Here is a 25,078-nt window from a genome sequence, read left to right as displayed (position 1 = left end):
GGTTCTCATTACCACTTGGCTTGGGTAAACCCACCACTCTGGAGGTAGGCTGTACTAGGCTCTGTTGGGTCCACCGCCATCCCTGCCAGGGTCTCCTTCCTGGAGGACTGCCCTTAAACTACTGGAGCCTATTTTTGCCTCTTTTGACCCTCATCCAATGGCTGGTGGGTGCAAGAATATGAAAGCCCAGCTCTCAGATTTCTGGGGTGCAACTTACACTCCAGAGTTCTCCTTCCAAGAAACTAGGCCTGAAATCATCTTCCTGCTTAGCCAACCATTCCCAGTCCTGCCTTGTCCACTCCTTCCCCAGGGTGCCCTGGAGCGCACCCTTAATAAATGCTTCCTCTGTGAATCTTCATCTGTGTCTGCTTCCAGGAAGCCTGGCCGCAGACCAGCATCTGCTCAACGATGCTGTGGAGGAACCGTATCTTGAGAGCGATGAGCAGAACATCCAGCAGAAGGGTCACAAAAGGCAAAATTTGGCAAAAGACATGTTTAGTTTGGCTCACAGAGGCTGTAAAAAATGTGAGGGGTCTTGCCAGCATGTAAAAACTGGGAAATGTCACAGAAAAACCCAGATCTCCCCTGGTTTTGGAAAATCGGATTTGGTGGCTCTGAGCCTGTGGTCTGACACAGCAAAGAGGTGGGGCGACCGGGGCGGGGGGGGGGGTGCTCTACCAGCGCACGAGCCAGTCCCCACCAGGCCACCTACCCGCCTACTCCTACATGACCTATCTAGGTCTCTGTAGCCACTGGAGTGGCCAAACCGTGGTCGAACACCCCGAAAGTACTCAGCAAAGCCTGTTCAACCTGAACATCATTTTTCTTGAAAGCAACTGAACCGTGGGAGAGCAGGGGTGGTGAAGAACCGATAAGCAGATGCATGGCTCCCATCCACTGTGAGCGCTTTCCTCTGACCTGGCGAGGTGTGGACGTACGCTGCCACGAACGCTCTCCTGAAAGAAGGCGAACCGGGAAGGAGAGCTGCCATGACAGGAAATTCGAGGGCGGACACAAAAGGAAAGGAAATGAAACCACTTGTGGTTTGAGCATGCAGGCGAGAAAAACAAAAACAGATCTTGGTTTCAGATGCCGTTTCGAGTTTTGCCATAAATAAAGGGACGGGTACAGCTCAAAAGTGGCATTTTAAACAGTTCAAAATGTTGACCTGCCTGGTCTGTGTACTTCTTTTTTTGTTTGTTTTGCTTTGTTTTACAGGATGATCATAGTCGAAGCCTTTTAAACCAAGATAACTGCTAGTAAGTGGCTTTAGGGAAGCAGGGGTTCCCTTGAGCACTGGAACTCAACCATCCAGGTGAGCGTCTAGGTCACTGTCATTTATAGGGAGATGGGGAGTCGTGCCTAGCAAGTGCATCGGTTAAGTGGAGGTCAGATGAGGCAGCACCTCTTGTCCAAGAGCATAGTTGACCAACGGCCGCACTATACCCTGAGGCCCACAGGTGCTCTGAAACCCATTCCCTCACTTGCACACGGTCCACGCTCCCCATGGACTGATCCAGTACCGATGACTGGGTGTCGGACCGCATACTGAGGACGACCCAACCTGGGAGCCGAGGAGCTCCTCTGATGACTGACTTGGCTCCACGACTCCCTGGCAGCCCCGCCCACACTTCCGCAGGGCGAACGGAGCCTAGGGCGCTGGTCCTAACCTCCTTCCCTCACACGAGGTGTGCTCGCCCTGCGGCCCGCTGCCCCCACAGCCTTCCCCAGCTCCTTCCCCATCTTCTCTCACACAAGAGTTTCTCCTGATTAGAATCCTGGCAGCTTCAATCCCATCTTGGCATCTGCCTCTCAGAGGACACGTTCTGCATTTGAAAATTCCTCCTGCCTATATTCGGCAAAATCTGTCAACTCTACCCAATGATCGAGGCTCTCAACTTCTGTGTGGTTACATGAATCTGAAGAGGCAAGTACTTACAATGAGAACTGAAAATGAGCAGGCTTTAAGGAACTGGATTAGGAGTTAAGAGAAAGAGGAAAAGAAAAAGCAGGAAGAGGAAGGGCGGGGAGGAGAAGAAGGAGGAGACAAGTTTTTTTCACTTATTCCATTTTGACAACTTTCCACAAAGGAAATGGGCAGGGAGGTCCCCTGAACCACCACCTGCCCCACCTCCAGGAAAAACTCTCAGAGACGTTCTGTGTTACCTGTCCTGCTCCAGAATGCCATCTGTTAAACTATTTGGGGATCAGATGTACAGTCCCTTAGAACACTGCTGGCCAGGAAGCCCTTTGTGGCCATAGTGGAGACCACAAGACTCTCATTCTCAATACCTCAAACCCCAACATCTCCAATTGTCATTTGGTGGAAAAGCAGGGAAAGGGAGGTACACTGCCTGTATGAGATACGTAAAACGTGCCTTACAACCAAGAAAAGAAAGAACACAGCCACACACACACACACACACACACACACACCGGCACTCTTACTCTGCTAAGAGGGTTAATGTTAAAAGGAAACCTTCAGGCTGGGTATTTCATAATTCACAGCAAAATAGAAAAGAGAGACAAAATCAGCAGCATCGTTTATAAGCCCTGGAAAATGGAAGTTTCCAAGCTGTCATAAATAAGGATGGAAGCATTTGCCAAGTCAGAAATTTTGCCAAGTTTGAAATCCACTCAATCCTTACATCTTGGAGCTCAGAACGGAACACCAACCTTTTGGGATTTGTAATCATTTCTTCTCCGCGAAACTTCTTGCTATTTATAAAGAAGTAAAAACAAAAAGCAAAAAATACAATATGGAAAGTTTTTAAAAGGAGCTGGTTGGGAACATTACAGCACGGTGCGCATTGGGAAGGCAATAATGGTATAATGGTACAGATGGTGTATGTACTGGGATTAAATTCCTATTTAATCAAACAGGGCTTAAATATGCAATATTCTGTGTGTGTGTGTGTGTGTGTGTGTGAGAAAGACAGAGAATTATTGTGTCTTTCCTTGCTGGTACCTCTCTCTCTCTCTCTCTCTCTCTCTCACACACACACACACACACACATACGCACACACACACAAACACACAATGTCTTTACTATGCAAATACTTCACCCAACTGATTCTACATTTTTAATGTGTGAAAAACAAAGAGAGGTCAAAGCATGTTTCTGCATGTATTTGGCTTGTGTGGAAAGGGCACTACAGAAAAAGTAGAGTAATTATTTTTAACACAAAAGGGAAAGGGGGCACCTGAGTGGCTTAGTCAGTTGAGCATTCGACTCCCGATTTCAGCTCAGGTCATGATCGCACATTTCACGAGTGGGACCCCCACATCCGGCTCTAGGCTAACAGTGAGGAGCCTGCTTGGGACTCTCTCTCCCTCTCTCTGCCCCTCCCCTACTCATGCAATCACAGCATCAGTATTATAGATGTTACCATCACACCACAGCCCATGAGGCCAAAGATGGCATCTGTTCTGCTTATTGTGGTAGATCCTCCCGTGCTAGGCTCATGGTCTGACCTACAACTGATGCAATAAATATATACCAGATTTGGAATAGACCCGATGTAAGATGAAGCAAGATAATGAAGAATTTAGTCTACGTTTCAGTTGGGGTCATGTCAAGGAAAAAGAACTCAGTGCAAGTGGTTTAAATGAAGAGATGTGGGCACAATGTAGAGAGGTGTGGGCAAGTTAAAGGGACAGACAAGAGACAGTAAAACCCTGGAGACGGACCACAGTGGGAAGGCTTTCCCCTCCACAAGGATAGAGGGGAGCAGATGGAGAAAAGATGGAGCCTGTCCAGCAGGACTGCAGATGCACAGGGATGAGCCCTGGTAGGGACGGACCTCGCCGTGTGGAACAGGGAAGATACACCCCTGCCCCTCCCCTCCACCCGACACCTGCTAGTCACCCTGCTGGTCAAACGCTTAGGGGAGCCGGCACACCACCACCCCAGGGAGTAGAACATGGCATGCAATTTCAGTGTTTACCGAAGGAGGGTGAGGGACAGGCCACTCCCCCCCCCTCCCCTAATCCAGGAGCCTAAGTAAACAGAAAATCCTTCAAGGGAGTAATCTTTGTAAAGACTGAAGCATCCCAGTAGTCCACGCCTTAGTTCATGTAAAAACTCAGGGCTCCTGTATGGCTCAAGTCAGTTAAGCATCTGACTCTTGACTTCAGTTCAGGTCATGCTCTCTTGGTTCTCGAGATCGAGCCCAGAGTCGGGCTCTGCACTGACAGCACAGAGCCTGCTTGAGATCCTCCCTCCCTCTCTCTCTGCCCCTCCCTGTTTGTGTTCTTTCTCTCCAAATAAATAAATAAATATTTTAAAATTTAAAAAAAAAGAAAAAAACCTGAGAGCACCCCCCAAAGGCAAAGCAGTGCTGGTGACTCTACTTCTCACCCCGGCTCAAATGTCTTTAGTGAAATGGCATGAACTTACCTGAAGCCTGATGCTAATCTTTAAACCAAGCAGCCACGGCCTACATTTTTATTTAGCAATTCAGTGCGACTAAACACCGTACGATGAGAATTATTAAAAAGAAATGAAAAGGTGTCAAGCACACAAGAGGTCTTTCCTTTCCTCCTGGGAAACACAATCAATATTTTAAAAGAAGTGGCTAGGGAGGGGGGAGGACTTACTGTTCATCAGTTTATGATTGCACAGTACACACAGGCCCCCGGGGGTCTTGTGCCGTGTGACAGGGAGCTTGACCAAATGACCGGGAAATTAGCGCATGCCCTTAGCAGTGTCTTTCAGTCACTGGCTGCCAGGTGAGATATTTGGGGACCGGAACATCCACAAGACTGAGCTACTCAGACGCTGTTCTGCCTCGCTGTGTTTCAGAGGCTAGAAGCCGCTCGGGCCTCTTCTGCCACTTGTTCCAATGTCTGGATGCTCTACCTGAAGGTGGCAGGATGCTGCGTCCTCAGACAAGCTCCCCTGCCTCACCCCCACCTCCACCCCCACTGAGGTGGATTCCCTTGCTGTAACTCATCGCAGAGTCAGGACTGCTCCAAATGAGCCGTGAACACTCCGGTGCGAGAGCCACGAGAAAATGCATCTCGGAACAGTCAAAACCAATAAATCCGTCCTCGGTTACAATGGATGAAACAAACATGCGCTGGGCTTGCACTGGCTGATCAGCAAGGAACCCCTGCTTGATGCAACTTCTCTGTTTCATAAAGTAATATTTAGAAAACGTGTGCAACTCCCTATTGTGCCACACAGTTCTAAGTCGAGATTTGCACAGGCTTTGTTAGTCGCACATTTAAATAGCAGGAGGCTTACTGGCATGGCAGGTGCCTTCACGATGTCATGGGTTAATCTTACAATTCTGCTTTTCCATGATAATAATCTCTACTCAACCTCTAGCTCCGGTAGGAGTGACCGCTGGGCACTTGCAGGGCCCCGAGGGTGCCACTTCATTTCCAAAGATTTTCATATGGATAATTGAAAGTTAACGTTGGGGCGCCTGGGTGGCGTAGTCGGTTAAGCATCCGACTTCAGCCAGGTCACGATCTCGCGGTCCGTGAGTTCGAGCCCCGCATCAGGCTCTGGGCTGATGGCTCGGAGCCTGGAGCCTGTTTCCGATTCTGTGTCTCCCTCTCTCTCTGCCCCTCCCCTGTTCATGCTCTGTCTCTCTCTGTCCCAAAAATAAATAAAAAACGTTGAAAAAAAAATTAAAAAAAAGAAAGTTAACGTTAACGTAGACCCCGTTCAAATGATCCAAAATTCTGAATTAACAAAGTAAGAGGCAGACCATATTGGGGTATGATCTTCAACGTTTTTTCTTCCAGAATCCTCAAACAATAGAGTGTCACTCCAACTCACCGAACTATCATAATATAGGTCCAAACAAATTGTACTCTCTTATTTTATCAAAATAAAATCTGGAAAAAATACATGTGCAAGAACTGCCTGGGCAGAGTGAAGGCTCTAGGAGAAGAATCACTGTGACTCTGGAGACAGATTCACAGCCCAGACCACATCCAGAATGACCCAGTGAGTGAAGTTCCCTTCCACTGGACTCCATTATTTGCGCCCACACAATCGCCATATGGCCAACACATACAGATGAGTTGGGATTCGGGGCACGTATGAGGGATACTGAGCATAACTGAACACCCAAGTCCATCAAAATATTTTTATTAGTGACACCAAGTGCCGCCCACATCAGAGCCCAGTGGGTGGGGGCTATTAACATTATCATCTCCAGGCGCCTGGGTGGCGCATTCGGTTAAGTGTCCGACTCTTGATTTCAGCTCAGGTCAAGATCTCACAGCTCATGAATTCGAGCCCCACCTAGGGCTCTGGGCTGACAGCATGGAGTCTGCTTGGAATTCTCTCTCTCCCTCTCTCTCTGCCCCTCTTCCCCACTCATACTCTCTCTGACTCTCTCAAAATAAAAAAATAAACTTAAAAAAAGTTTTATCAGCCCGTGAAGAACAGAGCCATGAAATATCTTTCCCAAGGTCAGGTAGCTTGTGAGTGTAACTGGGATTCAAATCTGCACAGCCTGGGTTCATTGCCTACTGCCTCAAATTATTACACAACCTCCAAATCCCCAATGAGACCTGTTTAGAAGGGTGTTTAGAAAAAGTACACGTCACCAGCACTAACCAGGCTCTCAGAAGAGGTCAGTGTACTTGGGTTGATGAGACATCAAGTCACACTGGATCGGTTTTTCCAGTCCCGAAGTCTTCAGTGCAGAGCAAAACCCTTTAAAGGTCACCAGAAGGTGAAAGCAGACTCAAATGAATCCGAGCTGGGGTCCTACAGACCTTCCTTTTTGGTCCTATCCTAAAAGGGAAACGTGAACAAGAGACAATCCGGGGGATAGAGGCAAGAGGACTGTGAGCTGTGGCCACCACCGTGCTCACAGCTGTGGTTGGATGGCGTTGTACCTCTCTGTGCACTTGGCTTCCTCTCTGTTGCCTCCATGAAGGCACAAGCCATCGTATTCATCTGGCTACAAAGTCACCGAGAATGGAGGGACAGAGCACTGAGTGTGTCCCCTTGCTGGGACCTGGGCCATTCCAAGTTCTTAAAATACCAAAGGTCTTTCCCACAGAAGGTAGGTTGTTTTTTTCCTTCTTTCATTCCCTTGAACTTTGTTTGTTTGTTTTCGAGGATTGCCTCTTAGCCAATGAAAACACATCCAATGCAAGAATCAGTACACAGTAAATGTATAATTCACATTGATGGGAATTTTAAAAGTCCCTTTTGAGGGACAGGAGATGTATTCCAGGATCTATATAGTGGGTCTGGGACTCCCCCAAAACTCTGAGTGACGTTTCTCACACTCTTTCTTCGGACACCTTTAGCCTTGAGCGTTGCCAATGCCACACGGGGTGACGGTATGTGTTTGAGGAAGAGAGAGGTATGTAAGGCCCTACACAGAATGCAAGACACATGGAGATGAATTATAAAACTTTATTGGCTTGTTAAAAAAAAAAAATGAATGAATTCAGCAAGTACATTTATGGTCTATCCACATTGTTAAAACAGCACTTAAAAATAAAATAAAAATGATTATCCATTATTTACAGGAAACGTGAAAAAAATGACTTTAAAACCTGGAACATTATGGGGAAAAACGGGGCATGCTGATGATTCACAGACTGCCTATGGATTACAGCAATACAGCAAGTGGATGTGAACAGGAAGTGAATGAAACCTGAGGATTTTTCTCTCTCTGGAATGTTTTGTTATTTTTCCCTTTTATTTTCTTTTTAACGGTATTGGGGTATAATTAACAAGTGAAATTGTAAGGTATTTAAAGGATACAACGTGACGCTTTGATATACCTATACATCCTGAACGGAATCTTGCTCTTTTATATTTGATTATGCTCCATTCATAAATAGACTGTCTTAAAATAAAGGGGGCAAAAATCTCCGTTCTTTTCCTTTTCCTGCATTTTTTTTTTCCGTGAAAACTAAGGATTCAGACACAGCCAGTAGCAACCCATCTTGGGTGTCCGCTAATGACCATCCCAAGGCCCCACTGCAGCATTAGCCTGAATTAAACCCAGAGTGATCTCCCTGTCAGAATCAGATGGCCGGGAGGGTCCCTTGTCCCTGACGACCGAAACGAGGAAATGGGCCAACTGGAGTGGAAAGCCGCCTTCTGTGACAACTGTTTTCGTGTCACTCTCTGGGTTGGGAGTTCTGTTCACTTAATTCCGTCTGGCAGCACCCCACAGAAAGTGATATTCTTGCCCTGTCCGGGAGAGTCCTTAGCCCTCCCAGGGGCCCTTGAATAGATCTGACATGGCTGGTGGGCACCGTAGGTGTGTGAGCACAGCAGATACACTTAATGAAACGGTGGCCTCCGTTCCAGTTTCTTTCCTTGGAGTCCAGTCTGCAGGGGCCCAGGGGGCCTCACTGACCCTGGCCTGACAGGAAGGGCACAGCCCACGTGGCCTGACGCAGTGAAGGCCTTGCATGACACAGAGTCCCATCTTTCCAGTGCCCCCGCCCCCCGCCCCGCCTCTGCACCTGGTCTGGACAATGCAAGACAAAATGAACATCTACTGCCGGGTGAGGGGACTGGGCAAAAACCAGGGAGAAGTTCTAGGCAGAAAGCCTAACAGTGCAAGAGTGCCTCATCCCGCTCCGCAGTGGCACGAGAGAAGTTACTTCAGGCCCCGTTCGTGTTTGTTCCCATTTTGCAATGAACATAAAAAGCGTGTGCGAAGCAACCAAGAAAGCAAATAAAACCAAGCCCTCCTGTCATGGAGTCAGTTTGGATTGCTAGAGGGACAGAGAAGTCAGGGGTTTTAAGCAGATCACGAGACCAGACAAAGGAGAGACAAAGCAGGTGCGCCTCCCTCACGCTCACCCTCGCACGGGGCCCTGAGCTGACTTCCTGCCTGTTGGCCTTGAGTCCTTTGCTCCTCAGACTGGTAACCATGGCCTCTGCTCTGCGGGAGGCAGAACCTGGAGCCCTAACCACTCTGTGTGACCTTCAGGCCAACCCCCAAGGTTCTCTGAGATTCGGGGTGGAGCTGGGACTGTGTCCTTCTCGTCTGTGCCCCCTACTTTTGGAAAGACACTCAATGGGTCAAAAATGAAATGGGTCTGGGCTGGAAGACCAGGAGTGAAAACCCCGGAATCGATGGTCTCCGAAGTATGTGGGGATTCATTTTTTCCTGTGAGGAAATTCACCTTCCTTGGCCTCAAACCAGGGTCATCGGGGATGCCAGTGGGAGTAGTTTCTTAGTCTGTCCCAGCTGCCTTACAGGCTCCCAGGGGGACCCCATTCAAAGTACGGGCCCTGAGCCATACCTCTTGAGGTGGCACACCTATTTTCCGTTTACCAATGGCCACACGGTACGTTAAGGGCCCATGAACGGGGCTGTGTACTTTCCCACCTGAACCAGTTACTCCCAAGTGGGCCAGGCGACATGGACACTGGTGACAGTAGGCGATGTCAGATAAAACAGGAGGAAGGGCTTGCTAGGTTGTCTCTGGCCACGCAGAGGCAGGGCCAATCGGGATGGAGGGAAAACAGTGCCGGAAGAGAGTCCCAGGCAGGGTGACAGAGCCAAGGCCCTAGATGGTGGAGGTGGCAGGAGAGCCCCAGAGGTAAGTGACATGCCAGGGATCACTGGGGTGCTAACCTCAATGATGGGAAAGCTCTCAGTGGCGATGCCAGGAAATGCGTTTGCAAAGGAAAGGTAGTAGGAAACAGTGAGAGAACAATGATGTCGCTTTAAGACAAAAGTAACAAACGGGCAGCCCACAGTTGTTTTGTTGGCCTACATAATGTTTTAAAAATAACTGAGCCAACTTTTTAAAAATAGGGACATTTCACATAAAAAAAAAAATACAGACTTCAAGTTTCTCTTAAAGAATCAGAAGACTGGGGAGCCTGGGGCCACATTCCCCGGTCAGCAGGAGTCGGCTGAGGCTGGGTGACCGCCACCTCTCTGCAGGGATGGGTGTCTGCTCACCCAGCACGTGTCCTTTACGAAGGGTACCTGCCTGGCGCTGAAACGCCAGGTCCTTGTGGGGGCGGGAGGCAACAGACTCAATTTCAACAAAAATGCCTCTTGTCCTTTTCTAATGCTGAAAAAATACATGATACGTGTCATTAGGAAGCTGTAAAAAGATTTCTTGTAGGAGACATAAAAAAGCAAAGGATGAAAGAGGGTTGGTCTAGAGTATAGAAATGAGAAGATATGTCACTGGCTGTGGTCTTCGGGGATTAAAGAAAAATGAAAACCAGGAACACAAGAACCATATGAAACAATTTTCTAATAGCCTGCTGTTTTCATCGTTCCCTAGGAGATGTCAACTGCTCTTTGATATATTAAATTGCCTTATCTGTCCACTTCTCTACATTTTAAAACAAAAATCTACCCTGGAAATCTTCTAGCTTTTGAGGACAAATATTCTTTTCTTTTTTCCCTTTCAGTCTGGGCAATGCACAAAATAGTCCTTAAACAATTCATTGCCTTTTTCTGGTTCCACAGAATCAAATAGAAAAGGTTTTGTGAAAAAATAAATAAATAAAACTTGCACCGAATGGCCGATATTTAAGAATGCTTGGCGTACTGCTCGACTCTCAGTGTGAATTTCCTTTTTCTTGCAGGGTTCGTGATTTCTGCAATTAGCTGGCCTTTTTGCAAATCAACAACTTTGGGAAAGATCAAAATCTAAGTAGTGACAGGAACTGTCATTCAGCAGCGAGCAAGAAAATGGGAATTCAGAGACTATTCAGGTCCCCCTACCCCCACCAAGGGCCAGCTGCTCTCCCGCTCAGATGTGTCTTTGGAAAGAAAACTTTTGAGCACAAGCAGCCTGTGTATGTTTTGAAGAAACTGCCCCTCTTTCAGGCATGGTTAAATGCTGTAATCCATAGGACTCTGTGAAATGTCTGTATCAAGCAATAACATATTTAGTGGCTAATGTAAAAGATAACAGTATAAAATATTCATCATGGATCATCTTTTTATATCAGTTGGTGCCTAAATGGATCCTGGTTTATTAAGATTAATGCCTTGGTTACACAGGATGCAAAACAGTGTTTCCAAACATGTTGGACTAGTTAAAAATCTATAAATCCTTAAAGCTGAACTGCAAAACTTGAGTAACTATTTCCAAAAAAAGATTTTGTTTTGTCAAACGCCAATAAGTTTCCAATCCAGCCATGGCATCTATGAGCATGCCTTAACAGTCAGAGCTGATTGTATTTTTAAGCAAAATGGTCCAGGCCTGGCTCCCGAGTCCCCCTAAGAAGAAAAGTGTGAGGTGAGATGGGGCAAGGGCAGCCAAAGTTGGCCGCAGGACAGGGATGCTACCTGGCAGATACGGACCAAAGGTCACTGCAATGGCCAGATGAGTGACACAGGTGTCCATGCTAGGACTAAGGCTGGGGCGCAGGATTCTGTATCTCCAAGGCTACCCTCTCAGCAACGAGGCTGGACATGATAAACCACATTCTCATTACCTCTGTGCTGCTGGGGTCAGGAAGAGCCTTCCTGCCCATGAAAACCAGCAGTAGTGTAGGATGTAGTAGGGGACTATCCTTCTTAGAGTATGGTCTCCTGCTCCCAGCAGGCCAGCCATTCTGCCCGCAGACCTTTTCAGAGTAGAAAAGCTGTAGTTCTGTCATGGGAACAGCATGAGATACTGCGGCCTTCTCACTAGGAAACTTCTAAAAAGCAGGTGGATCGCAGGGGGCGAATAAAAGGACATACGCACCATATGTGTCTATTTCACTCTTTCAGTTATCCTGAAACTGACTATGCCTAACCTAAATCTATAGCCCCCTACCAGAGAGCTGCTTTTTATTTTTTTTTCTGCCTGCTAATAAACTTTACAAAAATCATTAGCGTTGATTGCATGACTCTGGAGTTTTATCGCCAGTGAAGGGAAGAACCTCTCAGTGGGGTCACCAGGTCCCCACAGCGATGCCCTCAACTCTTTTAGTCACTGCGCTGTAGACGGAAAAGTGAAACTTTCTGAATTCAGTTCTCATTAAACGTCAACAGAAAACGATGCTAACCTACGTGTTAGATGGAGATTAGGCTGTTTAGTGTGTTCTTATACCTGTCCCTAAATTTAGATTTTTTTGTTTTTAACTTTGCAGTTCACCTTTAATCAACAGAAACAATAAAAATCAATACATTTCTGGTATGGTCAAACCAGCACACCTTTCAGAAGAGATGCATGATCCAATGGAATTCCATTTCAGTTTTGTATTTGAACAATTGTAAGAACAAAAGAGGAGCATGAGTTTAAGATGTTTTCTTGAGTGTTTGCTTAGCTGCCTGTGAGCTGCCTCTGCAATGGTGCTCCCCAAACACAGCTCACAACATCTGCAGGCTTCGTGTGGTACCTCCTGCAAACACCACGCATGTCTACCAGAAAACCCCAGCTACGCGGCACCTCCCAGGAGAAGCCAATGCCCGTCCCAAGAGTCCAGCTTACAAGGCAGCATCAACCAACAAGCACCAACCGCCCCCTTCTCTGTCTTTTCCTTTATTTCAGCTACCCATCCAGTGGGATCTTATGAAACAAAACAAAACCTAAAAGAAACACAAAATAAAACATAAGTCATGCTCAAAACAAAAGTCAATGAAAATTAACATACGAGTATAATCACTTTTAAAAGAACATAATAAATAATCAAAATCAAGACACAACATGGAATATGCTTTAAAACATAAAGTAACATATGATAACAGAACAGAAATTGGGAGAAAGTGTGCATCTCATTATCAAGCCACTTAGTTTTAAACTTACAGAAAACACAGGAAAGATATGCAAAAGGTTTCTGCACACAGTTCCCACCCACAACGGTGTAAGATGTTAACATCTTAATTTAAGGAGGAGAAATCTGTGTACAATATAGATGACCCCTGGAGAATTTTAATGTATAGGGGGAAAAAATAAAACTCAACAACAAATATCTACCCAAATCCTGATCTTCTTTCCCCACTTAATTTCTCCAAATTATTTCCAAAATATCTGTTTAATTACTCAGCCACCAGATCAAAGAACTGGCTAGTTTTAGTGTGAAATACTGGGCCACACAAAGGTTTATATTCTTCCTCAGGAATCTTAATATAAATAATTAATTAATTGCCTAAATTCAATAGATCATACCATATACATGACACGCAGACATAGATAGATGGAATATCTATTATATAGCATATGATATACAGCATACAACATGTGGTATATTACATGTGTATATATATGTTGCATATATAAGACATATAGTATATATATTATATATTATATATAAAATATATAATATATCATAATTAATCTTGCAAACATTTATTGAGCACTGACCAAACAGTAGACACCACAGAAGATGATACAAAAATAAAGAAAATGGAGTTGCTTGACCTCAAATACTTAATTGCCCCACAGATGAAAAAAGAATGAGTAAATAGCTTGCATAATAAATAACAGCTAATCCGCTTGGTGTCAGGTGTTCTTCTAAGCTGTTTGTCCACATTAGCCCTTTTAAGTTCATAATAACCCTATGAGGTAGGTTCTATTAACACCTTCACTTTACTGATGAGAAGACTGAGGCCCTGGGAGCAAAGCAGCTTGCTTGAGGCCCAACAAGTGTGTGATGGAAAACAGACTCCAACCCAGAAGCTCTGATTCTGCAGCCACTGTATTGTGTCACTGCAGAGAGGACAAGATCCCTCCTACTTGACCAGGAACACCCAGCAAGAACAGGGGAGATTCATTACATACAATTCTGTGTGTAGTCTGCACGAATCTTCATCAGATCCCTAAGTGGCAAAATAGATGATGGTATTGTAGAAACCCCCAAGACATTTTCAAGTTCAGCTTTGGAAGGCACTTCTAAACCCAACCCTCCAGACTCTGGATCTTCCTCACCCTGGTGTCTGATCTGCCAAATGCTGGTGTCATCTGCCTCCAGAGCTGTAATTACCGCCACCAATCTGCATCATCATTTACAACAACCCTAAAAGAGTCTACAGAGCTTAATTTCCATGGCACTTCTCTCTCCTGCCCTTCCAAGTCTCAGGAAAAGCTCTCAGTGCAGACGCCAAACATCGTTTATGGTTTTAATCACTCACAAAGCACTGAGCATTTAGGAAGCCCATGGTAGTGCTGATTAAGATGCCTTCATTTCGGACTCTAGTCTCCTTCCATAAGTTCAGCCTCCAGGCAAACACGAGCCACACTAGTTTAAGAGTGCACCGTAATGCACACAGGACAAGTGCACCAAATTAACCAAACACCTTCCCCTTCGAAGAGGGTGGGTCTCAAATTCCTTCCCGCTAAAACAATAGGATTAATATTAGGATATCAAGTTTGCCAATAAAAACAGAAGGAACTTGGTGATACAAATAGAAGACATAATCCCCAAACCAAAAGGTTTGTTGATTCAACATACTACTTTCTCTGTACATTCGGTTTTGAAAAGCTTTTGACTTTCAAATACTAATAATAATAATAATAACAGAATAGATTAAACTGTTATTATTATTATTATTATTTCCAATGGGTTCATGGAATAGGAACTCTTAAGAGTTTACCCATGTCCAAGAGTTTACAGCAGGACCCACACCACTCTTCCTTTGCTTCTGTTTTTTTTTTTATATATATATTTATTTTTGGGGGGGAGAGCACAAGCGGGGGAGGGGCAGAGAGAGGGGGACAGAGGATCTGAAGTGGCTCTGTGCTAACAGCAACAAGCCTGATGGGGGACTAAAACTCATGAACCATGAACCGCGAGATCATGACCTGAGCCCAAACTGGACACTCAACCCACTGAGCCACCGAGGGGCCCGTTCCTTTGCTTCTGTTTGCCATGTTCCTTCCCCCAGACACAGCCAAGCTCTTTATTACAGCTGGGAAACAATGTGCTTTGCTAGATGCAAGCTCTTTTGGACTGTCATTCATTCAGGCTGCAAGTGCATTTGCCCCTATTTAAACTGATGTCATGTGTCCCTCCTCAATGTCCTACTGCTTTGCCTTTCATGATGTGTCCTTCTCACAGAACCATACCTCAGCTCCACACTTACCCATGCAATGAAGGGAATAAAGCCACCAGAATAACACAGGCAGTGTCTTCTGTGTAAGGAAAAGCCAGTCTGTCGCAATGATAAGCCATGTGCAGGTCTATATTCAAACTGTTACTACCTCTCCCCACCCCCACCTCAAGGAAGGCAAGTCCGCCTCCTCTCGGATACACTTGATCTTCACACACTGTTGATACACTAAAGATACGCCACCATATATTGAAAAACCAGTTTGATTTAAAGACTTGACTCTTTTATAAGGAAATGTATCCAGTGCTTCCTATTTCTAAGGGCTTGATAGTAAAATTCAATCAGCTCCCCAATTTACCCACCAGGATCTCAAGACTTCTGCCCACTCATGTTCCAAGAAACCTAAGAAAGGGGCCACAAAATGATATAAAACAATAGATAATTATTTTCTCTTAGTGAGGGGGAAAGTTTTTAGACCACAACAAATGGCTGAACATCTTGCGGGTTTAGCAGCCAAACGAGCTGTCTAGCTTCTGAGCCTGAAATATAGATATTTTGACAATGTGACATTCTGAAGGATTTGCAGCATTCCGATGGTGCATGGTAGTTATCGTGAGAACAGCTCCTTTATCAAAAAAACTTCAGAGAAACTTTGCTGCCGCTGCTTGCACTGGCTGATCTAAATAAGAACAAGGATAAAGCAGGTGCTGTCAGTAATGTGGTGTAAAGTTGAAAGCAGAGAAAAAACCCCGGATGTGCCCTAAAAGTCAGTCTCTGCTATTTGCTGATTTCTTTGACCTCTTCAAAGGGATGGACTGGGGTGGGGAGCTGAAGGTCAGCGAAGCACTGTGCTTTCTTTACCACTGGCTTCCGATCCATTTAGATTTATTTACATTCAAACGCGCACACATTTCCCTCCTATAACTCAGAAGCAATCAGCCATAAAATGGCAAGGATCTGCAGCCCATTTAAATTAGCAGCAATTTATCTGGAGCAAAAAGGAAAACTGCTGAGTGGAAAGGAAGCAGAGGGAATGAAAGAAAGATGCAGCTGTTTGTCTAAAAAAGCAAATCTTATCTCATTTGGAAAATTCAAGTAGGGAACTGCCAACTTGGGCATCCGCGTGGCATGGTGCCACTTTGGAGACCGTATGGTGGCCAGGGTGCCAGGGTAGCGACCCCCCTTCATCGGAGAGCAAAGCAAATGCCTCCTGAGCCTTCTGGAAAATGTCTACTGGGTAAAATCAAAGAATAAACTCCTATGTTCTCATAACACTGGGTGCCTTGAAAACAGTGGGTGCAAACAGCTTTTCGTCATAAAGGTAGACTTGGGCTGGGTAAAATCAAAGAATAAACTCCTATGTTCTCATAACACTGGGTGCCTTGAAAACAGTGGGTGCAAACAGCTTTTCGTCATAAAGGTAGACTTGGGCTGGGTGCAATCCTGCTTCATTTCAGCACTGGGGCTTAAATGTCGATCATCCTAATTTGACATTTGTGGAGCATTTAATATCTGTTTGTGGTTGCACCAACTGTCCCTTGCCATTTGCCTTTTTTTATTTTCTAGGTGACTCACTCAACTCTCATGGCCAATGTGATGTGTCCAAGGTCACCCAAAAATAGAATCAAACAGTCAAAATCTAAACTCAGAATCTCTGGGCCATTGGTCTCTCTTTTAAAATGGCATCCTCTGCACCTGTAGTGGAAATTTCCCAACATGTCAGCCAGGTCTTGGTGCTTTCTTCTCCATGCTCATTCCGGAAGTTGCTTCATCATCCTTCGGACACCCCTTTCCCTTCCCAAGGATGTATTTTGTCCACATGCCACCTCTCGCCCTAAGATCCTGTTCCACCAAGCATGCTCTTCTTGTTGAAGCCTTGACCAGGCTTAAAGGTCCATGCAAGGTCCAAGCCACTTCTGCGAGTGTTTAGTTGACCAGCTTCTTAACCTCTAGGATATTCTATTCCATTCATTCACATGGCCTTCTTTTGTATCTTTTTAAACTTGTACCCCTTTTCTGTCTACTTTCCTGTATCCCAGAGTGCAGGCCACACGAGGGCAAAGAGAGAATGTCTATCCACCTTCTGTGCCAACAACGCCTTGCGCAATACCAAGGGCTGAATACAATTTTGGGATTCAGAATAGTGATGTCTAAACTTCGAGTTCTACTGAAGACATTTGATGTACTCGGTAACAGAACCAAAATGGAGAAGAGGAGAGTGTACAAAACAAGGTAAGAACTACTGTTTCTCACTGGTAACTGGGTTAAGCAAATCACTTCAAAGCTTCCTGCATAAAATCACATATTTGCTCACAAGCATATTGAAGGTTACAGTGAGAAACGCGGTCACCCAGTGAGTACCTCCTGAAGCATTTTAAGCTCCTGGGGAAAAGGTGCCAGACTTAGTTTATTCAAATTCTTGTGATGATCAAAACCATTGTGGGCGTTGGACAAAGACAACTGTTGTCATTTGTTAGCTAAAGAAGAACAACTAAAATTAAATGGCTGAGGATGGTCAGCAAAGCTTTTTAAAGTTCTGGTTTGACTTTACATAATTTAGCTGAAAACCGAAGCAGGAAACACAAAGTTCTTGGCAAAGCTCGAACGTGTAAGGAAAGCCAAAGCTATTGCACAATTAAAATTTAATGATTCTAAGGAGGACGTGGTCTGATCGGCAGGGCCGGATGACAAGTGTCCCAGGGTTCAACTACTACCACGTCAGGGACTTCACACAGGATGGGGAGCACATCCACACACTGATGCCATGCTCCATCTGTGGCGTCTCTTAAAAATTCTACAAGTGGAGTAGAAAAAAAAAAAAAAAAAAAGATGGGAGTTTGTGGTTTCGGGGCACTGAGATGAAGGCTTTCACTACAACCACACCGAGACACCCAAATCAATCTATTGTTCTCCTGCGGGGCGTGTCTAGCCTTCTGGCTTACTTCAATATGTATACAATGCAAAATCCATAGGGTAGCTCTTTGTTACATGAAGTGGCATCTTCTTAAAGACACTGTTCCACGATTCTGAGACCAGAGAGCCTTGCCAGTGACTCAAACATTCAGGACACATAGGGATGGCATTATAAATTTCATTCCAGAAGGCCATGCACTCACAGCTGCCACTCGAGGCTTGTGTCTAGATTTGTTTTTGCCAAAATACTGTAGCCAGTGATTCTTCCTAGTGCACAAAAAGCCAGAGCACTAGAACCTGCCACACCCAAATAAAAGACAAACGGCATAAAAACTATTACTCAGTTAACCTATAACAACGTCAAACCTGCAACATCACACATACACAGTGGGAGTTGCCTGGCTCAACTGAAGTGTGGCTTTAAACCACGGCACACCGACCAGGTATACACTTCTAGAAAAGTAAATTAGGCATAAAACAAGCAAGAGGAAACAAAGCGCTGTGGGTCGGCCATCGCCTGCCTGACAATGATGATGACGGTGGTGCCGAAGAAGAAAGCCGGGGATGCAGGGGAGAAGGGCAGAAAGAGGAGAAGGAGTTCAAGAAACAGTAGTTGTCGTCAACGCATGTGGGAGACCTCAAGCGTGTAAGGGGGTGACTGTAATTACTGGAGAGAGGCAAGAGATATCCTAAAGCCACAGAAGAGGATTCGGAGTCCAGGTCCAAGTTTGAGCTGATCCACAAAGGAAGAGAGTCAGTAAACATTAAATCTGTCCTGGAGCACCATTTTTTTCATTGGGCCCTCCAAGCACTACTTCAGAAACAAACTTTGAAGATGGCTCACGGTCAGGATGCTTGAAGAAAGCAGCAGTGGGGGACGGGGGCTTTTGTGTGCATCGTCTCTGCCTATGGTTGCAAAGTCTGGAGGTCAGATCCACTAATGGTTCCAATTAAGCAGAGAGAGGATCAAACAAATTGTCTTCTCTTGAACAGAGGTAGCTTGTAAATCTCATCTCCATTTAAATGAGCTAAGGGCCCATGATAATGAAACCTCCCCTAACCACCAAGTATTCCAGAATGCAAAGCAAAGATAGGTGGGACTGATCATCTCTGTGAACTGACTACAATAAATATGAGTTACCCAGAGATGCCCCAGAGCAGGAAAACGAGCAAGACTTTGTTCTGTCTGGTGATGGACTTCTCTGAAGGTAGGTTGCCATCCTAGGATCTGGCACAGACGAGGTGAAGCCACCAGGTCCACGTTCTGAGAACACAGCTCTTGCTTTTCAAGGAGTCTGGCTCATGGGGTCACTCCCCAGCCCCGCGATGGTTTCCTCTCCCCTGTGTTGCTGCTACATCACTTCCTCCTCGCTGTCCCCTGCCCCCACGCAATGACATTACCTCCCACTGCCCAGGGTCCTGCTCCCAGGTCATGGATCTGCTTCCCATACACAGGAAGCTTGACAGATATCTATCTGGCCTCAGCCCTTTATCCAGAGAAGTGGATGTGCCCAAACTCAGACAAACACATCATGGGGCAGGAAGGAGGTCCCTCACCCAGACATGCCCTTTTTCTCTGGTGCCTTTTCCCCAAAGCAACATTAGCAGAATGACTTCCATCATCTCAAAGTCACCTTGCTAGAACAAGACCTAACGCATGCCTCTTTTCCAAGAGGGGGAGTTTTGGGTTGGAAAGAAGAGTCATCCTGCCCTTGGCCAGACTACCTGGGACATTACTTGACACTTCTTTGTGAAACTCAACTTAAAATCCCAGATTGGACCCTGCAAAAGCGTATCCAACTCTAACCCCAAAGGTTAGCCCTCACCCTAGCAAGGGTTATAAGGGAATATCCCGGAACCGTTCATCAGTCTGAAAGAGTACCAGCCAGGGGGCTCCTGAGTGGCTCAGTCGGTTAAGCATCAGACTTCGGCTCAGTTCATGACCTCACGGTTCGGGGGTTTGAGCCCCGCGTCAGGCTCTTCTGTGCTGACAGCTCAGAGCCTGGAGCCTGTTTCAGATTCTGTGTCTCCCTCTCTCTCTGCCCCTTCCCTGCTCACACTCAGTCTCTCTCTGTCTCCAAAATAAATAAACACTAAAAAACAAATATTCAAAGAGTACCAGACCATTTACACCACCAAGAACAGGATTCACAGTCCAAAAATGCTTCCTCATCAGGCGGACCCCTCAGGATCTGGTGCCACGGTCAGTGGCTCTGCACGCCTCTTGTAAGCCGCAGGTAACCCATCTCGAAAGCCCTCGGTAAAATGGAAAGTGTATTCTCAATAAGAAGCCGGAGAAGTGCAAAGTCAATCCTTAAGACACAGCCTTGGATGCATTCAGACTGAGGCAGCCAGCAGAGCTCCTGACTTGACGTAAGTTAACCCCATGTTCCAGAAGCCTCTGCTGCTAGTGACACTTTTTCTTTACTCAAAGAGCTCATTTTGGAACAAGTCCATGCTGTCATGCCACCCAAGCTCACCATCCTTAGAAACACCTCGGCAGCATCTTACGGCAGCTGGCCATGAGCCAACCTCAGTGGTTCTACCTGGCAACACCCCTTCCTGGAAGACGAGCAAGATTCTTTCTCCTCCAAGTCCCTTCCGCATCCTTTGGTTCGGGTACAATCTCCACACGGAGAGAACTCTGGGTTTTAAAGAGAGTGCATTTTTACACACACCAGATTTCACAGTTTATTTTCTTTTTTAAATAAAGCATGCAAGGCATATATGGCATACTAAATATAACAGCTTGGTTAAGAATTATAGCAACCATGCCAAGAATCAACCAGAACTAAGACACTGGGAAAACAATGTATTCTGGTGGTTGTTTTTCTTTTTAATGAAAATTTACTGTACCCAAACATCTGACATTATTTTCAGAAATGCTTTCCAAAACTTCCAGGAAGTTCTCCGCTAAGTCAAAATGATTAAAAGGAAAGGCTATTTACCCCGTAACCCTGCACACATTCTTAGTTTAAAACAGAAATCGCCATCTACGTAAACGCGAGAGGTGTTCAAACACGTGATGGACAGATGCACCACCTTACGGGAAAGCAGGAAAAAAATTTTAAATGTCACATGGATGAAAGGACACAGTACAATGACCCGTGCACAGCAGGTATGCCTGGATTATAAAATGGTGCTTTTTCTTTATTCGTATTTACGGCCATTTATCATCCACCGTTTACATAGACAAGATCCTAGACCTTTACTTCCCGCTACCCCTGGAGCTAGAATTTTTATAAGTACGGTGACCCCCACATGTTTATCTTCTTTGGCAATTGTGTGCTAATAGATCCATTTCCACGGCGGAGCCTGAAAGAGAACTGGCTGGCTCATCATCAAGAGGCAGCCTGAAGCCAGACAGACCTGGGTGTGGATCCCGCTCCTGCCCCTCCCAAGCTGTGCGACCCTTGCCATGTCAGTGGACCTCTCTGAATTGCAGTTACCCAACGCTAAGACACAGATGAAATAAATCCAACATATTGTGCTGAATAGAATAGGAGAACCTAATACTGTCCATGCCCATATACCAGATCCTCAGCTCAGGGCACTTGCTCAAATTATGACTCTTAACATTTCGACTAAGTGCCAAGCCTTAGCACTTCCAAACCAGCCTACTGACTTAAAAAAATACAGCTGGAATGACCCCTCTCGTTACAGGTGATTCTATGTTTTATCAAACATGTTTTATTTACCAAAAATATGTTCAGGAGTCTGTTAAGACTTCTAATCCAAAATGTTCTGGATTTGAACATGATGGTTTCCCTGTACAAACGCAACCGAAGTTGTACTTTATTGATTGCAAGTAATCCCCCCGCCCCCACCATCTGTGTTGCTGTGGTTTGCTTTTTGTTTCTTTTTGGTTTGGGGGGCAAAGAACATTAAATCTAAGTCCCAACCATAAATGAAGATACACCATTTCTTAAAATATTATTAAATAATGTAAGGAAGATGGGGTGCCTGGCTGGCTCAGTCAGCTAACGTCCGACTCTCGGTTTTGGCTCAGGTCGTGATCTCATGGCATCGTGGGTTCGAGTCCCACATCAGGCTCTATGCTGGCAGTGCAGAGCCTGCTTGAGATTCTCTCTTTCCCTCGCTAGCTGCCCTTCCCCCATTCGTGCTGTCTCTGTCTTTCTCAAAATAAATAAACTTAAAAAAATTTTTTAAATAATGTTAAGGAAGAGAAATATGACTATTTGTAAAAATCTAGTCTCCATATACCTTTCCAAGTATATATAAGTCATATTTCACATACTTCTTTTGGGAAGGGGGCTATCATTTGCTTATTGTGAAGTGAAAAGGAGGTTAGTGCTTCTATTTTACAGATGAAAACATTTAGGTAGAAGGGGGTAAAGTAGTCATGTGTTTTTGACTTAAGTAAATGTTTCATTTATTAATCAATCACAAAGAAATAAACCATGTCCCATCATGATGACATGACACCAAATGTCTTTTAAAAATTGTCTCGTGTGAGGTGACCAGGTGACTCAGTCGGTTGAGTGTCGGACTCTTAATTTCGGCTCAGGTCAAGATCCCAGGCTCGTAGGATCGAGTCCCATGTCACAGGCTCTGCACTGAGCACAGAGCCTGCTTAAGCTCCTCTCTCTCTTTCCCTCTGCCCCTCCCCACCCATGTGTTCACACTTGCTGGCTCTCTCTCCCTCAAAACACAAATAAATAAAAGTTTTTAAAAATTCAGCTTAGCTGAATGCAGCTTAGTGTCATCCAGCTTGGCACTTTAGAACAGAAACTTCTTCAGCTTCCATTCCAAAGCAAGGACTTCTGTTATCCACCAAGAAATAAATGCTTCAAACACCAAGGGGACTTTCAAATAGATGAACCCTTGTTACCACAACCACTGGGGTGTTGCTGGGATGCTCTCCTACTACCCACTAGAATAACTCTGCCTTCATGCTTTCCACATTTCTATTCACAGGCCTGAGCAGTGAGCTCTAATCCTGCACACAAGCTCCAGTGACCACTGCAAATTATTACCTTCAACTGTATTTTCAATGATAGGCCTAAATAAGACTCTTTGTTAGGAGCTGGGATGTAAAATCTCACAGAAGGCAACTTTTCTCAAAAATTCCATCTTCGCATGCCTGGAATAGTGGCCACCTCTCAGTGAGAAGCCCTGGGGATGCTGGACCACGAATGTCAGAGCCACAGGAAGTCATGTGCCGGATCACTCCCTTCCCAGCAGGCAGGATGTCTTTCGAGGCCAAAATGGCGGCCGTGCCTGGTGATACCACTCTGAGTCAGAATGCTGGCCAGCGCCAGGGATTTCACAACCATGGCAGAAAATGTCTGAGAACCATTCCATGGCGTCCGTTCCAATTCCAGAGCCCCAAAGAAATGTTTTACCTCCATCCATAGCTATAGAAATCCACAGTTCCACAACTGAGGAATGTACAGGGATGATAATTAGGAAACCACATCTTGATTGTCCTAGACACCCACACTAGCTGCCCAGAGCCCAGGGGCGAGCCTACTGTCACACATCCTCTGGACCCAGAGCTGCTTCCGAGACATTGCCCATTTCCTCCTATCTAGCATCTTTCGGCAGCAGGCGAATGAACCAAACCCTAACTAAATTTAACTGGCTAATTGCACCTAAATTACAGTCACAAAGCCCCTTCAGAAGATTCAGTTTCTTGAGGGAGAAAGTAAATGTTTTACTATATAATTATAAACTTAATTAACATAAAATAAATTAATTAGGGACTTGTGCTGGTAATGAACACCATGGTTTAGCTGTTTATTGCTGTATTTTCCAGGGGAAGACAAACCTGGAGAAGAGGGCTAACTTCTGCTTCAAACTTAATTCCATCTCACCTCTCCCACACCAATGAACTGCTAGAGTTCTCTTTTATCCTCAGTGTCATGGCAGCGAAAATTCAACAGGATTCCAATGGAGAATGTGTATGTACTAATCTCTAGGGAAAAAAAAGAAAAAAAAAACCCACCCCAAGCCATCTCAGCTACCATAGTTCCTCGCTGGCAGTTCACTGAAATAACAGATGATTTTCCAAAGCAATAGTTTTCTGTCCCAGAGTATAATGACAAAACTCACCTAGAGCCGAAACAACCATCTGCCACAGATTGTTCCACATGGTTTGTTTGCTTGTTTGTTTTTTAATTCTGAGAAAGAATTCAAAATTGGTACTGGCAGAGAGGGATGATTTCACAAAAATGACCCAGTTTCCAACCTGTATTTTCTCAACTGTTGTCCTACATTTTTTTTTTTTTTATCTGACTTAGGAGAAGAGGCTGAGCAAAAGAGCCTCTGGGGATGATCTTGATGGCACAGAGTAGGTTTGGGGTAATGAAAAAAGTCTTGTATTAATTTTCAAAGGTCTCCATAATTTCTAGGAACCACAATGTATCTCTCTAGTACCTTTCTTCCCCTTAAATTGCAGTGTAGCTGGAGAATGGTCATACCCACCGGGAGGTGGAACAGAAGAGCTGTCGACACTGTGGGCTCTGATGCTAGAACGTGCCGTGACTGTGTGATACTGGGCAAGCTGCCTCAGTGTCCTCATCTGTGAAATGGAGCTTATGACAGTACTTAATTCGAGGCTTCTGTTCAGAGTAAATATCCTATTCCATCTAAAGTGTTTGGAAGAGGGTCCAGCACATGACACATGTTCAATAAACATCAGCTATTTCCATTATCTGCAGATGCCAGCTCTTAGCTCTCATGAGCTCTGAAATAGCTCCTGCTTTATGTTCAAAAAGAGCTGTAAATGTTTAATGTACAGGTCTAATTTGTTGGGACACACCGGTCCACGCATGCACCAAATGGAAAAGACAATTCAGAGCTGAGACTGTGAATAGATTCCTCTTGTTCTGATAAGAGGTGATCTTTCTCATCATTGAATCTGACAACTTTGGTGAAGAAAGGAAACTCGAAGACCCTAACTCTGGCCCATGCCCCAGTTAGTCTCCCCCTCTCACTGAGAAACAAGGAAGAGAAGTTTCTGAGAGCCTGAGTAGCTCGCTCAATGGCACAGAGACAGCAAAGGGGAAACTCAAGGCCCCCGTTAATGTGTGGGCTACAGACTCAGAGCTGGAACGAACATCAACATGGTGAGAACCTCTCCCATGACAGGTGGAAGCCAAAGACAGAAATGGAACCAGTTGTTTTTGATAGGAAAATAGACATCCTAATGGCTCTGATCTGGAAATTGTGAGTTCACATCTGC

At 45.2% G+C, this 25,078-nt stretch overlaps 1 protein-coding gene across 3 annotated transcripts in view; it reads right to left on the bottom strand.

The window, feature by feature from the left end:
- Positions 1-25,078, bottom strand: part of NTRK2 (neurotrophic receptor tyrosine kinase 2) — a 331,706-nt gene that overhangs the window by 189,024 nt on the left and 117,604 nt on the right. The window contains exon 12 of one of the 3 annotated variants that reach the window (XM_007091116.2): positions 12,154-12,498. The exons of the other annotated variants lie outside the window; for them this stretch is intronic. Within the exon in view, the coding sequence (XP_007091178.2) occupies positions 12,461-12,498 (38 nt within the window). The 3' untranslated portion in view covers positions 12,154-12,460. Of the gene's footprint in view, positions 1-12,153; positions 12,499-25,078 lie in introns of those variants that run through there. 3 annotated transcript variants of the gene reach the window in all.

Source organism: Panthera tigris, chromosome D4 (assembly GCF_018350195.1).
Source record: "Panthera tigris isolate Pti1 chromosome D4, P.tigris_Pti1_mat1.1, whole genome shotgun sequence".
In the NCBI taxonomy this organism is placed as follows: Eukaryota; Metazoa; Chordata; class Mammalia; order Carnivora; family Felidae; genus Panthera; species Panthera tigris.
Note: the sequence above shows the minus strand (reverse complement) of the source record. Positions and strands in the feature narration are given on the sequence as shown.